Source organism: Rhinoderma darwinii, chromosome 9 (assembly GCF_050947455.1).
Source record: "Rhinoderma darwinii isolate aRhiDar2 chromosome 9, aRhiDar2.hap1, whole genome shotgun sequence".
NCBI classification, from domain to species: Eukaryota; Metazoa; Chordata; class Amphibia; order Anura; family Rhinodermatidae; genus Rhinoderma; species Rhinoderma darwinii.
This window is the reverse complement of record NC_134695.1, coordinates 86,035,799-86,053,783: the sequence shown is the minus strand read 5'-3', so window position 1 is coordinate 86,053,783 and position 17,985 is coordinate 86,035,799. Positions and strand designations below refer to the sequence as shown.

Genomic DNA, 17,985 nt, shown 5'->3' with positions numbered 1-17,985 from the left:
AGTTAAGTTTTTCTTTTAAGGTAGAAACCCTCATAAGGGTTGTCCCAACTGGACCACCAGTTCTCAAAATGAAGCAGACTTGTCGTTGATCATCTGATTGCGGCAGGTCTGGCTTCTGTTACCCCCAGCGATCAGTCATTTTTGCATGATGCTCCATGCGCCAGCTGCAGGAGAAACGCAGTATTACACAGCAGCCATTCAAATAGATGGGCGATCGTGTTAATACATTGTCGTGTCTCATCTACCGAGCTCTATTTTGGCCAGAGGGGGATGGAGGTGCAAGACATCCATATACCTTGATCGGGACCACCAATTTAATTAAAGGGGTTTTCCTATCTGGCTTGGATGCTCCCATAACTGTAATGGAGAGAGCAACTCGTATGTTCAACCTGCTATCTCATTCTACTCTCCTGGTCACCCATTGTCTCGGTAGCTCGGGGTCCCACATTTCAGACTGTTACGACGTGGCCAGGGTGCCCCTTTAAGGGCAATTGTCCTTCAACGATTTTACATTCTGAGATGGTTGAACTAAGGTCATGGTCATTCGTATGGGATGAATACGGCTGATGTAGCTTTTCCGTGCTATGGAATTCACCACAAACATTTAGGTTCATGTCTTAAGGTTTTATATCGGAATGTATCACACGACATTATTGAAGGATTCCTGACTAATAGGATTACATAGAAAATCCTGACTTATCTGTTCTGACGATCTTAGACATAAAGGAGCTGGAAATTTTAAACTTCCATAAAGATATCTTACGTCTGCCAGATTTATTTGTGTGTGTGTGGGGGGGGGGGGGGAGGGGGGGGTTGTTGCCTTATTTACATTGTTTATTCATTAATATAAGTAATTATTTGCAGCCACAGGCCTGCCCAGTGTGCCTCAGCCTGTAATCTCTCTTTAATAGGTACAGAGGAATAGTTATTATGATCTGTACTGACTTCAGCCACCGTCAGTCCGAAATTTCATATACGTTACATCATTACAGACTTGGAATAATCAGGAATAATTTGGCAATAAAACAAATGGACCGTGTTTGAATTACTCACAGTCTCCATATTAGGAGGTGGCTGAGAGCCCTGAGGTTAAGTTGCAATGATGGGGGGGGGGGGGGGGATGGGGGTTGAAGGAAGAAAACAGACTTAAGTGGCTTTTCTGTACATTTTTAGGGTCTGAAATTAATTTACGATGGATCTAAAATAAAAATGTCTTGATATAAAAAAATTAAAAAAAATTGTATTTCAAAAAGTTCTGCTACTTTATTAAATAAAAGTCAAGCAAAGTGTAAGATCTTTCCAGGAAAAACTGATACACTGCGTTATACTTAATGCACCGGGTAAGGGGGCGGTTCATGACTCAGGGATTCAAAAAACTTCTTGTGTCACGCTCCACCCCCTCAGGCCCTGCAATAAGTTTTGCTAGGGGTGTTCCTTTCATTATTTCCTCCTGTTTACCTCCAGTGATGTCTATATGCATAGGTTTATTCCGAAAAAAATATGTAAGAAAACGGTCAGCTGCCGCAGGTTACGTGATGCAACGTGATTACATTTCTCTTTATTCATTTATTGATAAAGGAGTGATGACCTGGTAACAAATTTTTTTACGCAAGTTTTCAACCACTAGTTGCCCAAATTAATAAAACCGGCCAAAGACACAAGGATACTATGGTCAAAATGATCATAAATGCAATATTTCTGCTACCAGAATAGATATCCACTTAATTTTTTACAATTGATAGTAAATGCAGTAAAATGTTCTAGTTTAGTAACATAGTAGCGAAGCATCAGAAGCCATTGGCACCCTAAACCCTGCATCAGTTACTCGGCCGCACGATAATGAAAAATTAGAAAATGTTCTTTATTGAAAAGTTTGATAAGTGGATGGGGCGGAGTTGACAGACACCAATGATTAGGCCTCAAAGGGCTCTTCCTGCATAAATCCCGCCCACTAGGATCCTGGATATAGGTTCATGTATACTTAAAAAATGCTGTAATATTCTATACACATACATTGACGTGTGAAATAATTGCCTTATTAATTCTATGTCTTGCCTAGGGATCCATGATAAAAAAATAATTATAAAAAACTGGAGCTTTGTGTAGACAATCTTCCACATGTTTATGACATGCTGACTTGAACATGAGTTCCTGCGTAAATCATATTTAAACCAATACAAACCTAATTAGCGCAGTCTAAATGGTTGCTACCATAACCATGTTTTCAAAACACAAAGTGCTACGGAACGGTATTGGCACCACAAATGGTGTCATATCTAGGCTACAATGTGTCTGATACATCTTGACACGATGTCTGACAGATCAACATTTCAGAAGGTAATTAACTTTAAAAACTTTCAATTAACAAGACAGCTGTTAGGAAAAGCTCAGCATCAGAATATCTAAAAACCGTGTGGGTATTCTCTCGCTTGCAGTCCCAGGTAGTCTGCGTTTTTTTCAATATTGCATTTTAGCACCATCAAAATCTATTGGATTATTACAACATTTGGGACAGATGGTCATCTATATGGTGCAAATTTGTTTCCACTTGTAAAAAAAAAAATGGATTTAAACGACTAATATGTGTACAAAGATCATACGAAGATGGAATATATACCAGCCTTTGAGCTAAGCAAAGCAATGGTTAAAGTAGTTCCCTATGTAAAACTTGTTAAAATGTGTTTCAATTTGATATTTAATCTCAAAATTTATAAGGGAGGAGCACTGTTTATTGAAATACACTTCCATGAATGGAATATACATTTAGAGGGGTTGTCACATCTTGACAATCCCTTAGGCCTTATTCACACAGTGCAGTTTTGGTGCAGTTTTTTTTAATGCTGTTTTTATGCCACAACCTGGAGTGGATTGTAAAGGGAGGGGAAGTATAAAGGAAAGTTTTTACTTCTACTGTTGTTTTTTTATCTTCACCTTGTTGTGGCTGAAAAAACAGCAATAAATCTGCACTGTGTGAATGTACCCTAAATAAAGGCTTCTGAAGCCCCTGGTGATACATTTACGTGTGACCGCTGCAGTGGAAATATTATAGTACATGGTGGCCAATCAAATGAATGACCTTCCACATAATACAAGGATAAGCCGACTCTACAAATGAGTACTGCTGATGCTTTGTAACTCTGTACTTTGGCTCATAGAATAAGGTTCCAAGTAGGAGTCCCCGACAAATGTTCATACGTCCTAACAAGGCACATGAAAAGGGGGTTGCCTTAGTTTTACAGTTTTAACAAATAAGGCTTATTTATTGTGTGAAAAATTATGCAACTTTTGAAAATACTTTGTGTATCAATTGCTCACAAAATCTCTGCTTGAATCATTGAATAGAGCCTTCATTGTTTACTTTCAAGAGGATAAAAATCCCTCCGGTCATGTGATGACCACACAGGGCTCCTTACAAGACAGAGCTCCGACGACTGCGGTGTATCCGTGACCCTTTATGTACGCATCGCATGATAGATTTTCATCCTCTGGATGTAAATAATCAAGGTTACCATTCACTGTCTACAAGAGAAAATTGCACACATTTTTATCATACAATGAATAAAACTTATTTTTGCTAAAATCGCTAATACCCCTTTAAAATTAAGGCAGACATATAACAGTCTAAATGAAGGTGTCTCAAAGACAGCTCCCACCAACATATCGTGTGCCGCTGTTCCCGAGATAAGCACATGAATATCATACTCTGAAATAAAAACCACATTAAAAGATACTAATTTTTGTAATCTAATACTATACCTGATATAGATCAACTTTGTAATTCACTTACTGTTAGAATTTAGTTGTTTTATCCTTACAAATTCTGTGTGAAGTTACTGCCACTAGGTGTCTCCCTTCCTGTAATCTGCTGTCCACCCCCTTTTGTCAAGCAAATTACATCTCTAGTTACAGAGCAGAGGAGACGGACTGCAGGAAGTGGGGTGTGTCTCTTCACAACCTGCCCATAGAAATCTATGGAGAGGGAAGGGAAGCAGGAGAAGGGAACAGAGTAAGGCTGGGTTCACACGACCTATTTTCAGGCGTAAACGAGGCGTATTATGCCTCGATTTACGCCTGAAAATATGACTCCAATACGTCGGCAAACATCTGCCCATTCATTTGAATGGGTTTGCCGACGTACTGTGCCGACGACCTGTAATTTACGCGTCGTCGTTTGACAGCTGTCAAAAGACGACGCGTAAAATTACAGCCTCGTCAAAAGAAGTGCAGGACACTTCTTGGGACGTTTTTGGAGCCGTTTTCTCATAGACTCTATTGAAAACAGCTCCAAAAACGGCCGAAAAAACGGCGCGAAAACGCAGCGAAAAACGGGAGTTGCTCAAAAAACGTCTGAAAATCAGGTGCTGTTTTCCCTTGAAAACAGCTCCTTATTTTCAGACGTTTTTGGCTCAGCGTGTGAACATACCCTAAGAGACATACGCTGCTGCCCACTGAAGTCTATAGAGATGAGAGAGGCGAGCAGCAGGAGGAAGAAGAGAGTGAGGCCTCATTTACACGAGCGTAATATACGCGCGTGCGACGCGCGTGCTTTTCACACGTGTCGTACGCACCTATATTACTCTATGGGGCAGTGCAGACAATGCGTGAATTTTGCGCAGCGCGAGTGCGTTGCGTAAAACTCACGACATGTTCTATAATCGTGCGTTTTTCGCGCATCACGCACCCATTGAAGTCAATGGGTGCGTGAAAACCACGCATGCCGCACGGAAGCACTTCCGTGCGAACTGCGTGATTCGCGCAAGAGCTGTCAAACTGAATATAAACAGAAAAGCACATGACATACACAGAATCAGAGGGAGACATACACACACAGACATGCTGCAGCTTCTAATAAGAGTAATATGTTACGCCAGTGCTGGATTCTAAGCTACACTGCTGATTACTGTTGTATAATCTCCTCCATCCTGCTCCAGCTTCTATATACATATGTGATAGATAGAGATAGGAGAGCAGGATTCTCCTCTTCTATGTGCACAGTGTATGGCAGACATGACAGAAGTTAGGCTTCACCCACTAGCTAATCGACTACTGAGAATTAGACATCGAGCCTGCAGAGGGGAAAACTGCTAAAAAATGTAGAATACAAGTCATATAATGATCAGATATAGTTTTATTCCTCATGTACACACATATGACAGCTTATTCTGAAAAGTCGCCTGAAAAGCTTTAAGATTGTAGTCCAAAAATTATCAGTTTAAGTCGTCTGATTATATTGTTTTGTCAGAAAAAGCTTCATTATCAAAGCTGTAACTAACATGACACCGCATTTATCAACATAAATCACCACCTCAGCCTCAAATGTGACAGATTGTTTTACAAAATGTGTTTAACGAGAGGATACACTTTGCGATCGCTGCATATCTTTCTGCAGCCCAAGAAAATGCTTGTTTCACGTCTTTTCTTTATTTTTATATATATATATATATATATATATATATATATATATATATATATATATATATATATATATATATATATATACACATATACACACACACACTACCGTTCAAAAGTTTGGGGTCACCCAGACAATTTTGTGTTTTCCATAAAAACTCACACTTATATTTATCAAATGAGTTGCAAAATCACTAGAAAATATAGTCACGACATTGACAAGGTTAGAAATAATGATTTTCTCCTTCAGACTTTGCTTTGGTCTTGGAATGCTCCATTTGAAGCAATTCCAGCATTGCAGACCTTTGGCATTCTAGCTGTTAATTTGCTGAGGTAATCGGGAGACATTTCACCCCATGCTTCCAGAAGGCCCTCCCACAAGTTGGTTTGGCTTGATGGGCATTTCTTGCGTACCATACGGTCAAGCTGCTCCCACAACAGCTCTATGGGGGTGAGATCTGGTGACTGCGCTGGCCACTCCATTACAGATAGAATACCAGCTGCCTGCTTCTTCCCTAAATAGCTCTTGCATCATTTGGAGGTGCTTTGGGTCATTGTCCTGTTGTAGGATGAAATTGGCTCCAATCAAGCGCTGTCCACGGGGTATGGCATGGCGTTGCAAAATGGAGTGACAGCCTTTCTTATTCAAAATCCCTTTTACCTTGTACAAATCTCCCACTTTACCAGCACCAAAGCAACCCCAGACCATCACATTACCTCCACCATGCTACAGATGGCGTCAGGCACTCTTCCAGCATCTTTTCAGTTGTTCTGCATCTCACAAATGTTCTTCTGTGTGATCCAAACACCTCAAACTTCGATTCGTCTGTCCATAACACTTTTTTCCAATCTTCCTCTGTCCAATGTCTGTGTGCTTTTGCCCATATTAATCTTTTCCTTTTATTAGCCAGTCTCAGATATGGCTTTTTCTTTGCCCCTCTGCCCTGAAGGCCAGCATCCCGGAGTCGCCTCTTCACTGTAGACGTTGACACTGGCGTTTTGCGGGTACTATTTAATGAAGCTGCCAGTTGAGGACCTGTGAGGCGTCTATTTCTCAAACTAGAGACTCTAATGTACTTGTCTTGTTGCTCAGTTGTGCAGCGGGGCCTCCCACTTCTCTTTCTACTCTGGTTAGAGCCTGTTTGTGCTGTCCTCTGAAGGGAGTAGTACACACCGTTGTAGGAAATCTTCAGTTTCTTGGCAATTTCTCGCATGGAATAGCCTTCATTTCTAAGAACAAGAATAGACTGTCGAGTTTCACATGAAAGCTCTCTTTTTCTAGCCATTTGGAGAGTTTAATCGAACCCCCAAATGTAATGCTCCAGATTCTCAACTAGCTCAAAGGAAGGTCAGTTTTATAGCTCCTTTAAACAGCAAAACTGTTTACAGCGGTGCTAACATAATTACATAAGGGTTTTCAAGTGTTTTCTAATCATCCATTAGCCTTCTAACACAGTTAGCAAACACAATGTACCATTAGAACACTGGAGTGATGGTTGCTGGAAATGGGCCTCTATACACCTATGTAGATATTGCATTAAAAAACAGACGTTTGCAGCTAGAATAGTCATTTAGCACATTAACAATGTATAGAGTGTACTTCTGATTAATTTAATGTTATCTTCATTGAAAAAAACTGTGCTTTTCTTCCAAAAATAAGGACATTTCTAAGTGACCCTAAACTTTTGAACGGTAGTGTATATATATACCAACCGTTTCTGGCTATTGACACAGTGCTGCTCCTATGTTTGGATCTTCTATATATATATATATATATATATATATATACACACATACACATATACACACACACACACACACACACACACACACACACACAAACACTTTATAAGTAGAACTCCGGGAAATACCCGGAAATTCAGCTTTTGCCTGCAGTAAGGCCCCTTTACAATCCGCTCACTTTTACTTACTTTAAACTGAATATCCATCCTTGAACATCATTTTGTTTTCTTGTTCTAATATCTGAAAAGCTTCAAATCACTTGCATAGACGTAGAGTTGAATGATAAAAATCCGTCCGCCTGCAGCCACCACTCGAGGGCGCTTAGGAGTAAGCTCCCCCTAGTGGCTGCTGAAAGCTTGTTCACACGCTTCCTTGGTCTATGTAAAAGGGCCTTTAGTCTACATAGGGGATAGCAGAGAATGTTGAAACTAAAAGCTAAATGGGGGAGATTTATACTTCGGGGCGTGGCTTAGCAAGAAAGGGGTGGAGTTAATGGTGGCCCAGCAAATTTACGTCAGAAACTTCTGTAAATGATGGTACAACTCTCCCATAGCTGGCATAGATTTAACTTTACGGTGCATGGACGGCCAGCTATGCACCTCTTAATAAATTAGGCACATTTTAGTCAATGTAATGAATTCCCCCCCATTATGTTTAAAGTAGACATTGACTTTAATGCCTACATGCCAGAGATTTCCACCACTCCTCAAATAGGGCTATGCTTGTATACATTGCATTGCTCTTGAGCGGCATGGTCATGAGCCAATCAGGAGTCTCAACAGGAAATACCACGTCTCATGGATAAAGAACAGAACCCCATTGACACATGCCAAGTTACTACTACCACCTGGGTCAAGATTCAGAGAGGTCAGCTTTATGGTTGACCAACTACTCTGCTTTCCAGTTCAGCAAGGTTATCCTTTCCAAAAGTATAGTCAGAAGATGATCTTATATAGAGATCAATGGCAGCGTAATGTAATCATCATCCAATCATGGTGATCAACATTCTCTATAATGGTCCCATCCAACCTATGGTGCCATGACATCATTCCAGGGTAACAATCACGGAGCAGGATATCGTCCACTTGCTGCATTATCACGTCATACTGTATATAGCCAACAAGGGCTGGTAAATTTCACTGCTGAGAATCATGTCTGTACAGCCTGGTAGAAATGCCTGACATTTTAATAAGGTACGTCTTGATGTCTTTAGCATTTTACTGGACCTTGAGGCTTTTTCAAGAAAATCTCTTGTGCCTTATTAAAAATCAGTGCAAAGTATCATTTCCTATTCCTCGTTTAAGGAACCGATGTTGCCTTTGTAATTAGCATTGTGCCCCATTTTCTAAATAGGGCTGTCAAGTGAAATTATTTTGGATCAGATTCACTCGGGAGACTCCTTCATAAAATGATCCTCATCTGTATTCATGTCATTATCATCGACATTTGCTTATGTTCTAGATCTTATGTGATTGTTCATGATACAGGAAAGGACTCTCCGCTCTTTATTCGAAGATCTCCCTTCCATAAAACGGGTCACATAATCTTTGTGATTGAATGAATATTTTTAAGGACAGTGCTCAACAGGGCAGATCCCTTTTTTTTCCTGCAGACAGATTAAATAACACTCAACTAATGGGGGCAATAGTGCTTAGTAAACGAGTCCACTCTTGAAGTGCCAATCAGTGGGCTGGAAAGTAACCTGCCTTATGTGCCCCCTCCATCTTTAAAGGGGCTGTGCAGGATTAGAAAAACTTGGCTGCTTTCTTCCAGAAAGTGCCACACCTGTCAATCGTTTGTCTCTGATATTGCAGCTCAACTTCATTGAATTGAGTGGGACTGAATTGCAATACCACACACAACCTGTGGACAGTTGTGGTGCTGTTTTTAGAAAAAAGCAGCCATGTTTTTCCAACACTGGACAACCTTTTAGTTTTACCTATTTGGACAGGAATTAATTGTCATTTTGTATGTTTAAGACCTCATGCACATTTCAATGACATCTGAGTGCGCCATATTAGGGACCAATAGGTACGGTGTGTTGCATGATAATGTATGCCTTTGTGAGTAGGCCTCCATAATACGGCATGCAAAAGGTAAAGCATGGGCCCACAAAAATTGTATGAGTGTCATATTACATCCGTATTTGGTCCCTGTTCCCACTGAGACAAGGTTTCAGTTTGCCTTTCCGTTTAGGGGTTAACCCGACGGAAACCTCCGACAGAACCCCTCAGCGGAAAGGAACGCTGATGTGAACGCTCCCTTAGGCTGTGTTCACATCAGCGTTTCTTTCCGCTGATGGTGTTCCGTCTGAGGTTTCCGTCGGGTTAACCCCTAAACGGAAAGGCGAACTCAAACCTTAGCTTATGTTTCTCTCACCATTGAACTCAATAGTGATGGAAACCTAGCTAATGGTTTCCGTTTGTCACTGTTGTAACAGGGTTCCGTTGTTTTGACGGGAACCTCAGATGGAATCCCTCAATGGAAGGGCAACGCTGATGTGAACAGGCCCTTAAAATGTAAAAATTTCCACCACAAACTCTCAAACACACACACTATGTTAAATTTTATTGTATGACACGTCCATTTTCAGTGAGATATCTGCAACGAATCTTTAAAATCTTGTGTTGCACTTGATGCATTTGGTGTAACTATAAGGCCTCCCACACAGGAGCGTGTTTGGTCCGTGATATACTGTCTGTATGTCGGCCACATTTCCCGGACCAAACACACTGCAGGAAGCAACTGTCCCGTACTGTAATCATGTTTTCAGTACGGGACAGTAGTTCCGCGGAGGGGCAGTGGCGCCTAGCCCGGCTCCCTGCAGTGTGTTCAGTCTGGGAAATGCGACCGACGTACAGACCATATATCATGGACCGAACACGCTCGTGTGTGAGGCTCCTAAGGCTGAGATCGCACGCCGTGGATTTGTCGCAGATTTTCATCGCAGATGTCACCCTTTGCAATGCAAACGGGTGAGACCTGTGTCAAATCTGCAACCAAATCTGCAACATGCAAACTCAGCCTTAGTGTCTGGTCCCACGTATCGTCATTCCGATGTGGCCGTAACCACGTCCACATGGGGTGGGGAATGCCTGCACGATTTTGCCGGTAATACGTGGCAAAATTGTACCGTCATTAGCTTTTGTAATAGAGCTTGGTTTCGGTTGCATGTGGATGCGATGCCGCTACGTGGGACTAGACCCTAAGAGGATAGCCTGTATGATGTGTTGTAGTTGTGTGGCACTCTTTAGGACCCAATACTTGGCATATTGAATTGATACAGGAGATACTGCAAGCACCTTGTGACCCCTTCAAACATAAAGAAACAGGACTATCAAAAATATGTGGAGTCAAAAAGTGTAAGACGTCGATATCTGCATCATAGTATCATAGATTGTGTTACATTTGAACCTTTACATAATATCAACCTTCTTGCTATTTTGTTTCTTCCCACAGGTCAAAGGCCTTTTCAATGCAGATATTGCCCATACAGTGCCTCTCAAAAGGGAAACCTGAAGACCCACGTCCTATGCGTCCATCGAATGCCTTTCGACAACAGTCAATACCCAGACCGCAGGTTCAAGCGCTCCAGAGTTGAACCATCAGAGACTTCTGGGAATTCTGAAGAACTTGCACCTCCCAAACCTAGAAGTTCTACGCAGCTTCCAGCAGAAGGCAGTAAACCCCAGGATTAATCTGTACGGTCAAGTCAATCTGTATATTGCAATATTACTTTTCGTTGACTCAGTGGTCCATTTAACATGGTAGGATGGGAAGCCTCAAAAATGTGTAGGAGACTTTGAATGTCACAACCTACAAACCCCACACCCACCTCTTAAGAAATGGCTACGAGACTGTTACCTGGAAACAAGAACTTCCAATCCGCGGCGTACTTTGGATTATATAAATGTAACCAGAAGACCAGTATGGCGTCACGAGATTTTTTTGAGTAATGTTTGTCCAATGCAAAATGCTTTTATCAGAAAAATGATACTATCTAAATGATTCAATGCGGCTTTGAAGAGAGAGGGGGGGAGGGGCAATGTGTTTTCATAGTTGAAAACACCTTTATAATAGGACACCAGCGTCTGTCATTATCCGAGCATAGTAATGAGATGAGTTGGTAGATTGCCATGGTGCCAGTCTGACTGGAGCTGTCATTACAGGGAAGAAATCAATCGAAGTGGTGTTACAACCGCACTGTAAGAGAAATCCAAGACAGCCCACAAGTCGGGGTCACAACTGACCTACAGCAAAAAAAAAACAATACAATATTCAATTTTCTTTGTCTCTTCTCCAGATTCAGCCAAACAAATCATTCTGATAGAAGAATAGGTCATAAATAACCACATACAATGTAGTCAATTACTAGCATTTTTTTAATAGAGCTGCAACATTGTTTCTGCTGAATGGAAAATATTATTCTTAACTGTGGACAATGTCAAAGTAAAGTAAAGAATAATATAAATACAAAGAAGCTTTTTTTTTTTTTTTTTTTTTAACAAAAATTGAAAAAAAAAATAAAAAGTGTGTGGTTTAGATATAATCCAAGCTATATTAAAAAAAAAAATTAAAAAAAAAAGTTTCATTTTTTCTTTTAGTCTCCAGTGGAGGTTGGGCCTTGTTTTTTTGTTACAATAAATTTAATATATTCTATATTTTTGCAAATTTTAGTTTGTTTTTTTTTGTTTTTTTTTGTTGCAATTATTTCAGTTTCTAATTGTTGCATTTTAATTAAAAGGATTCAGTCACAGCTCTTCAAAATTTTAATTACGCTCTTTGGTGAGACAAACAGGACTGGTGCTTTGTATTAAAACAGTTAGAACTACTGCAGGAATGTCTTGAAAATACTAAAAAAAGAAGATGACTCAGTAGAACAGAGTATCATAAGAAGGCTGAGAGCAAGGTGTCGATCCCAACAGCCTTAAAAACTTTTAACTCTGCCTAAAGCAGTTTTACAAAAGTACTGAGCTGCAATCAATGTAAATAGAATTCTGTATGCTCTGCTCTGAGACTGGAAACATATCTCAGGAGATCGAAGAGTACGATTTACATATACTGCCTGAAAGAAAAGACACCCTAGTGAATATTTTTTTTGTTTCTTTTTTTTTCTGGGAGGTTATCATGTAATGGACTCGCTTCTCGTAGAGCAAGCTGCTTAATTTTTATTTTCTAGTATAGTTCTCACTGCCTTACTTATATCAAATCGAGGAAAAAAAAATAAAATAAATGCAACTGTTTCAGAGATCCTCAAAAAAAAAAAAAAGGAAAAAAAAAAAAAGGATTCAAATAATGTGGACTTTTTTTTTTGACTGTAGTAAGTTCTGGAATTTTAAGTGCACTACTGTGTTTGGTGACAATGTCGGTCGGTTGCTTTGTGCGTTTGTGCCGCTGCCTTCAATATCTTAGCAAAAAAAATTAAAAAAAATTGAAAAAGTAAAAAAATACATTATTTCTTGCACTTTTTACTACAATATTTTTTGTGTCCTCTGAGAATTTTCAGACCCGACAGGCAATAATTTTATTTGTGACACTGGATACATCTCCTGTGACGTGCGTGTATGTTGATCCCATAGTCCAGTGCTACTGCCCCGTGTAATCCCTCTATTTTTTCCTGTAGGCGCCACATCCCCTCTCCACCGTTTCGACAGACTTTTTCTCCCCACCCTCAACCCCTTGAGATCATTTGTAAATTGTAGTCCTGGCAAGTGACAGCGGCAGTGATACATTGTCAGTTTCTGAACATTATCATGCTCTTCATATATAAACATGTCATGTTTTTCCCTCTGTAATGCCTGTTGTCTGTAGTTCTGGTCATAATAATATTGTCTACATTCCTACACGGAGAAATGAAAAGTTTTCCATCTTGGAGAGAATCTGAGAATGATAGAGTAGAGGAATCTGTTGCTATGCTTGTAACAAGTAGAGGACTTTGTATTTAAACTTTATTCTTGGTCATTATTTATTATAAGAAACATAAAAAATACATCAGTCGACCAAACTTTATTCTGGTACAAAAAGTATTAAACTGTTCATTTTTTTGCAGCAATGACTGTTTTTTCTGCTATTAGAATAAAATGTCTTTGAAACAGTACAGTTTATTCTGTGTTTTACGCAATAAAACCTCTACCTCTGAAGTCAATCAAAAACAAGATTTTATTACTTACTGGGGATTCCAAGCAGAAACTTTTTTTTTTCTTTTTTTTAAATGTGGTTTTATTATAAATCTATTGAAACTTGTTTCTAGGTTTCTGCAAAATACACTTTGAAGGGGAGGGTTTACTAGAAAGTAAGGGCATGTTCACACACTGTGTTTTCAGGCGTATTTCGGGGTGTAAATGCCTCGAAATACGCCTGAAAAAACAGCAGCTTCGGCCTCATGCACACAAACTTATTTTTCTCCTCCCGTAAATACGGGTCCTTGGTCACACGTATTTGAGCCGTATTGCACCAGTATTTACGGATCCGTGCCCGTAAATACGGGTCCGGTGTCACTAGTATTCCACCCGTATTTACGGGCACCTTTTCGCTGCAAAATTGCACTGCACTAATCGGCAGCCCCTTCTCTCTATCAGTGCAGAATAGAGAGAAGGGACAGCCTTTTCCGCAGTAAAAGAAAAAAAAATTCATACTTACCCGGCCGTTGCCTTGGTGACGCGTCCCTCTCTTGACATCCAGTCCGACCTCCCTGGATGACGCGGCAGTCCATGTGACCGCTGAAGCCTGTGATTGGCTGCAGCCGTCACTTGGACTGAAACGTCATCCCGGGAGGCTGGACTGGAGGAAGAAGCAGGGAGTTCTGGGTAAGTATGAACGTCTATTTTTTTTTACAGGTTGATCTATATTGTGATCGGTAGTCACTGTTCAGGGTGCTGAGAGAGTTACTGCCAATCGTTTAACTCTTTCAGCACCCTGGACAGTGACTAGCCCATGACGTCGCCTAGCAACGCTACCGTAATTACGGGTGTACACACGTGGTCACCCGTAATTACGGGAGCCCCATAGACTTCTATGGGCCTGCCCGTGCCGTTATTACGGCCTGAAATAGGACATGTTCTATATTTTTTAACGCCACGGGCACCTTCCCGTAAGCATACGGGGAGGTACCCGTGGCCAATAGAAGTCTATGGGCCTGTAATTACGGGCGTTTTTACGTCCGATGAGCATTTGCTCAGCCGATGAGCAAACACTCGTTTTTAGGCTGATTGTATCTTTCATGAAGCCGAAAATATTATCGTTGTCGGCCCTGTGTAAACGGGGACACATACTGCCAACATGATAGATATGTATGGGGACGAGCAATCGTAGTGTGAAAGGAGCATCGAGTGCTGACCAACGAGCTGTCTCATTGATCGGCGCTCGTTTCCACGGCCCACGTCAGGCCGTGTAAGAAGACCCTTATTCCCCTCTCCCTATTGACGACACATGCACGCTTGTCTGAGATTGGGGCCGGGAGGAATAGCTGTTGGCCGCATTGTTGTTCAGCCGACGGCTATTGTAAGTGTATGGACAATCATGTGTAACACTGTCTGAAATACTCACAATGCATTATATTTCCTACGTCATTTTTTTCTACCAGGCTATATTTGAACTAAATTTTCAGGGACACCATGCTGTAGAAATAACGTTTCTCTGGGATATCGTCTTAGACATTTATGGAAAATCCACAGGATATGCCATAAATGTCTGATAGATGCAGGTCCCACACCCATCTCGCAAACGGGGGCCCGACCTCGTCCCGTCTGGTGAGGTAGCAGCTGGCCGCCGCATCCGGGTGGAAAGTTTGTGCACAGGACGACGTGAATTCCAGGAACAGCAGAGCTCATTGTGCTACACCGTTAATGGTATTTACGGAAACAGCATAGCTCAGCGACTCAACACCTAGATGCTTTAGCCAGGGCATCATTTAGACATTTATGGCATATCCTGTGGCTATGCCATAATTGGCTAATATGGGAATACCCTTTTATGGGGGTTATCTAAGAGTCAGACAGGACCCTAAAATATGCCAGACCTATTAAAAAATGGTTCACACAGGGCGGATATGCTGCGTAAAAGCACACAGCGTATCCACCCTAGGCGCCGCAGGGAATCCAGTCCGAAAAACTGCAACAAATTGTGGTGCAGTTTCTCAGCTGGAATGTCCACTGTGGAAAACTGCACGTAAAAAATAAAAAACAAAATCATACTTACCCATAGCGATGCGTCCCTCTACCATCATGCAGCTCGGCCTCCTGGGATGACGTTTCATATTATGTGACCATTGCAGCCTGGGATTGGCTGCAGCGGTCACATGGGATAAAAGGTCATCCCAGGAGTCCCTCATGCACGAAGAAACACAGAATTCTGGATAAGTATAAGATTTTTCTTTCTTTCTTGCTATTTTTGCACTGGAATCGCAGCTTTTCCGCCGCAAAATCGCAACATCTGCTATTTGTTGCTGGTTTTACCTCCCCATTGAATTTAATGGGGGAAACCCGCAAAAAAGTAGCGAGTACACAAATACAATTGACATGCTGCGGATTAAAAAAAACGCAGCGCAGGTCAATTTCTGAAAGTTTTTTCAGCTTATCATTTACACAGAGTGTGGATGAGAGTTGTGTTCAAATCTCATCCACTCTGCTACTACTGTATTATGCTGCGGATTTTCAGCAAAAAAATATGTTGCGCAAAATCCGCAGTGTTGAATTTACCTTAATAGTTAAAAATCCTAATATACTGCTTCCAGCACTTTGTCAAAGCTGACTTCTAGACATAATCTAGGGGGTGTTTAGACTAGGCTCAGTAATGTGTCTATAGTGACATAAAGTCCCATGTCCACCTCATCCAATTGCTGCCACTGGACATTACTATAGTCCATACACAAGCCTGACAGGGGTCAGAGACGAGTGGCGTTGCAGGTAGAACCAAAACAGAAACTTATTTGGAGGGTTTTTTTTATTTTAAAATTTTTTACAGGTTGGGCCTATTTCATGCTTTTGTTTGGCCTTCTAACAACCCTTTTAAAAATAGGCAAGACAAATTGGAAAATGGATTTATGGTCAACTAATAGCAGTCATCAAAAAAATAAAAGAAAGTTGCAATTAAAAGTTAAAGTGTTCATTTTGCATATTAAAAAGTTGTCATTTGGTTGAAGTATACAATTTGGAAATAAAACTTAAAGGGCTTGTCCTGTTTAGAAAACCCATTTTATATATATCCTGGGAATTCTGAGCGAATAGAGGGAGGTCTTCTGTTCAGGATCCTCATCTCTTGGCCAGAGTGGAGAGCGGTCACATACAGCATCTCTGGAGGACCTATCCGGTATTACACACACACACACACACACACACAACACATTGATATAAATGGGCGCTATTCAATTTCCCCGTGAGGGTGCTGCAGCTCATTTCTAGGGGTCCCGCAAGTGGGACACATTAAGATCAGGTTATCGCCAATGGACCCTTCTAATTATAGGAACCGTCCAAAGCGAAGAAACCCCTTTGCACCGTAGTCTCTTTTCTTATCCAACATCACTACATGAGATTCAATGATGAAATAAAACACATGCAGTATATAATTTTTGGGGATGTTGACTTCAAAGCCTGGAACATCATTGACTCGGACTTTAGTTTCAAGGCAGTATCCTCAAAAAACTATATATGTACTTAATTATTATATATTGTAAACTTTACATTATATTTATGATACAATTTTGCAATAAAATACCTGACGGTTTGAGTGGACAACATTGTCTTACTGACATCACATCCATGGGTGGGATGACCCAAAAACACTGCAAAGCTTTCCAATCAACCAAAGCAACTTGACCCAAGTATTTAGGTCATCCATCATGTGGAAATAATACTCAAATGCCGTCTATACATTTGCTTCTAAAGAGATTCATGAAGGATAGGACCACATGGTGACATTTCCCATGCAATGGTGTGATGTTTTATATCATTGAACTCATCAGTCTACAGTAAGGGTATGTTCACACGGCCTATTTACGGACGTAATTCGGGCGTTTTTGCCCCGAATTACGTCCGAAAATAGCGCCTCAATAGCGCTGACAAACATCTGCCCATTGAAAGCAATGGGCAGACGTTTGTCTGTTCACACGAGGCGTAATTTACGCGCCGCTGTCAAAAGACGGCGCGTAAATAGACGCCCGCGTCAAAGAAGTGACCTGTCACTTCTTTGGCCGTAATTGGAGCCGTTATTCATTGACTCCAATGAATAGCAGCGCCAATTACGCCCGTAATTGACGCGGCGTTCAAGCGCCTGCACATGCCGTTACGGCTGATATTACGGGGATGTTTTCAGGCTGAAACATCCCCGTAATTTCAGCCGTTACAGACGCCCTCGTGTGAACATACCCTTAGTGCATTTTGTCCCATCCATTGACTTAATAGGTGCAATATAACGAGGCAATCCCAAAAAAAAGGCAACACTTTTTACATTGTCCGGGATAGGAAAGCTCAAAAAGTCTCCTTTAAAGGCCATTTTACACCAGCTGATATTCGGCCAGTGCAGCGAGTGCCGATCAATGAGACATCGTTGATCGGCGCTCGTTTGCTCCTGTCACATGGAGCTATGGATCGGGACGAGTGGTCGTTACCCCGATCGCTCGTCCCCATCCATTATCATCATGTCGACAGCGCGTCTCCCTGTTTACACACCAAGAAGTGCTGCCGACAACCAGAATATTTAACTTTTTTAAACTGATACGATCAGCAGATGATCCAGCATTTGCTCGTTCATCTGCTGATCGCTACCCTGTTTACACAGGGCAATTATCGGCAATGAGCGTCCTATGAACGCTCGTCTGCCCAATAATCGCCCAGC

The 17,985-nt window shown here is 41.2% G+C and overlaps 1 protein-coding gene across 5 annotated transcripts in view; it reads left to right on the top strand.

Annotated features, from left to right (window-relative positions):
• ZNF536 (zinc finger protein 536) overlaps window positions 1-11,604 on the top strand; it is a 575,107-nt gene extending 563,503 nt beyond the window's left edge. For 4 of the 5 annotated variants that reach the window (XM_075838400.1, XM_075838399.1, XM_075838401.1 and 1 more), the window contains one exon: window positions 10,615-11,604. In XM_075838400.1, the coding sequence (XP_075694515.1) occupies window positions 10,615-10,853 (239 nt within the window). In that variant the 3' untranslated portion in view covers window positions 10,854-11,604. The remainder of the gene's footprint in view (window positions 1-10,614) is intronic. The other variant, XM_075838403.1, reaches the window with a different exon arrangement.
• The last annotated feature ends 6,381 nt before the right edge of the window (window positions 11,605-17,985 follow it).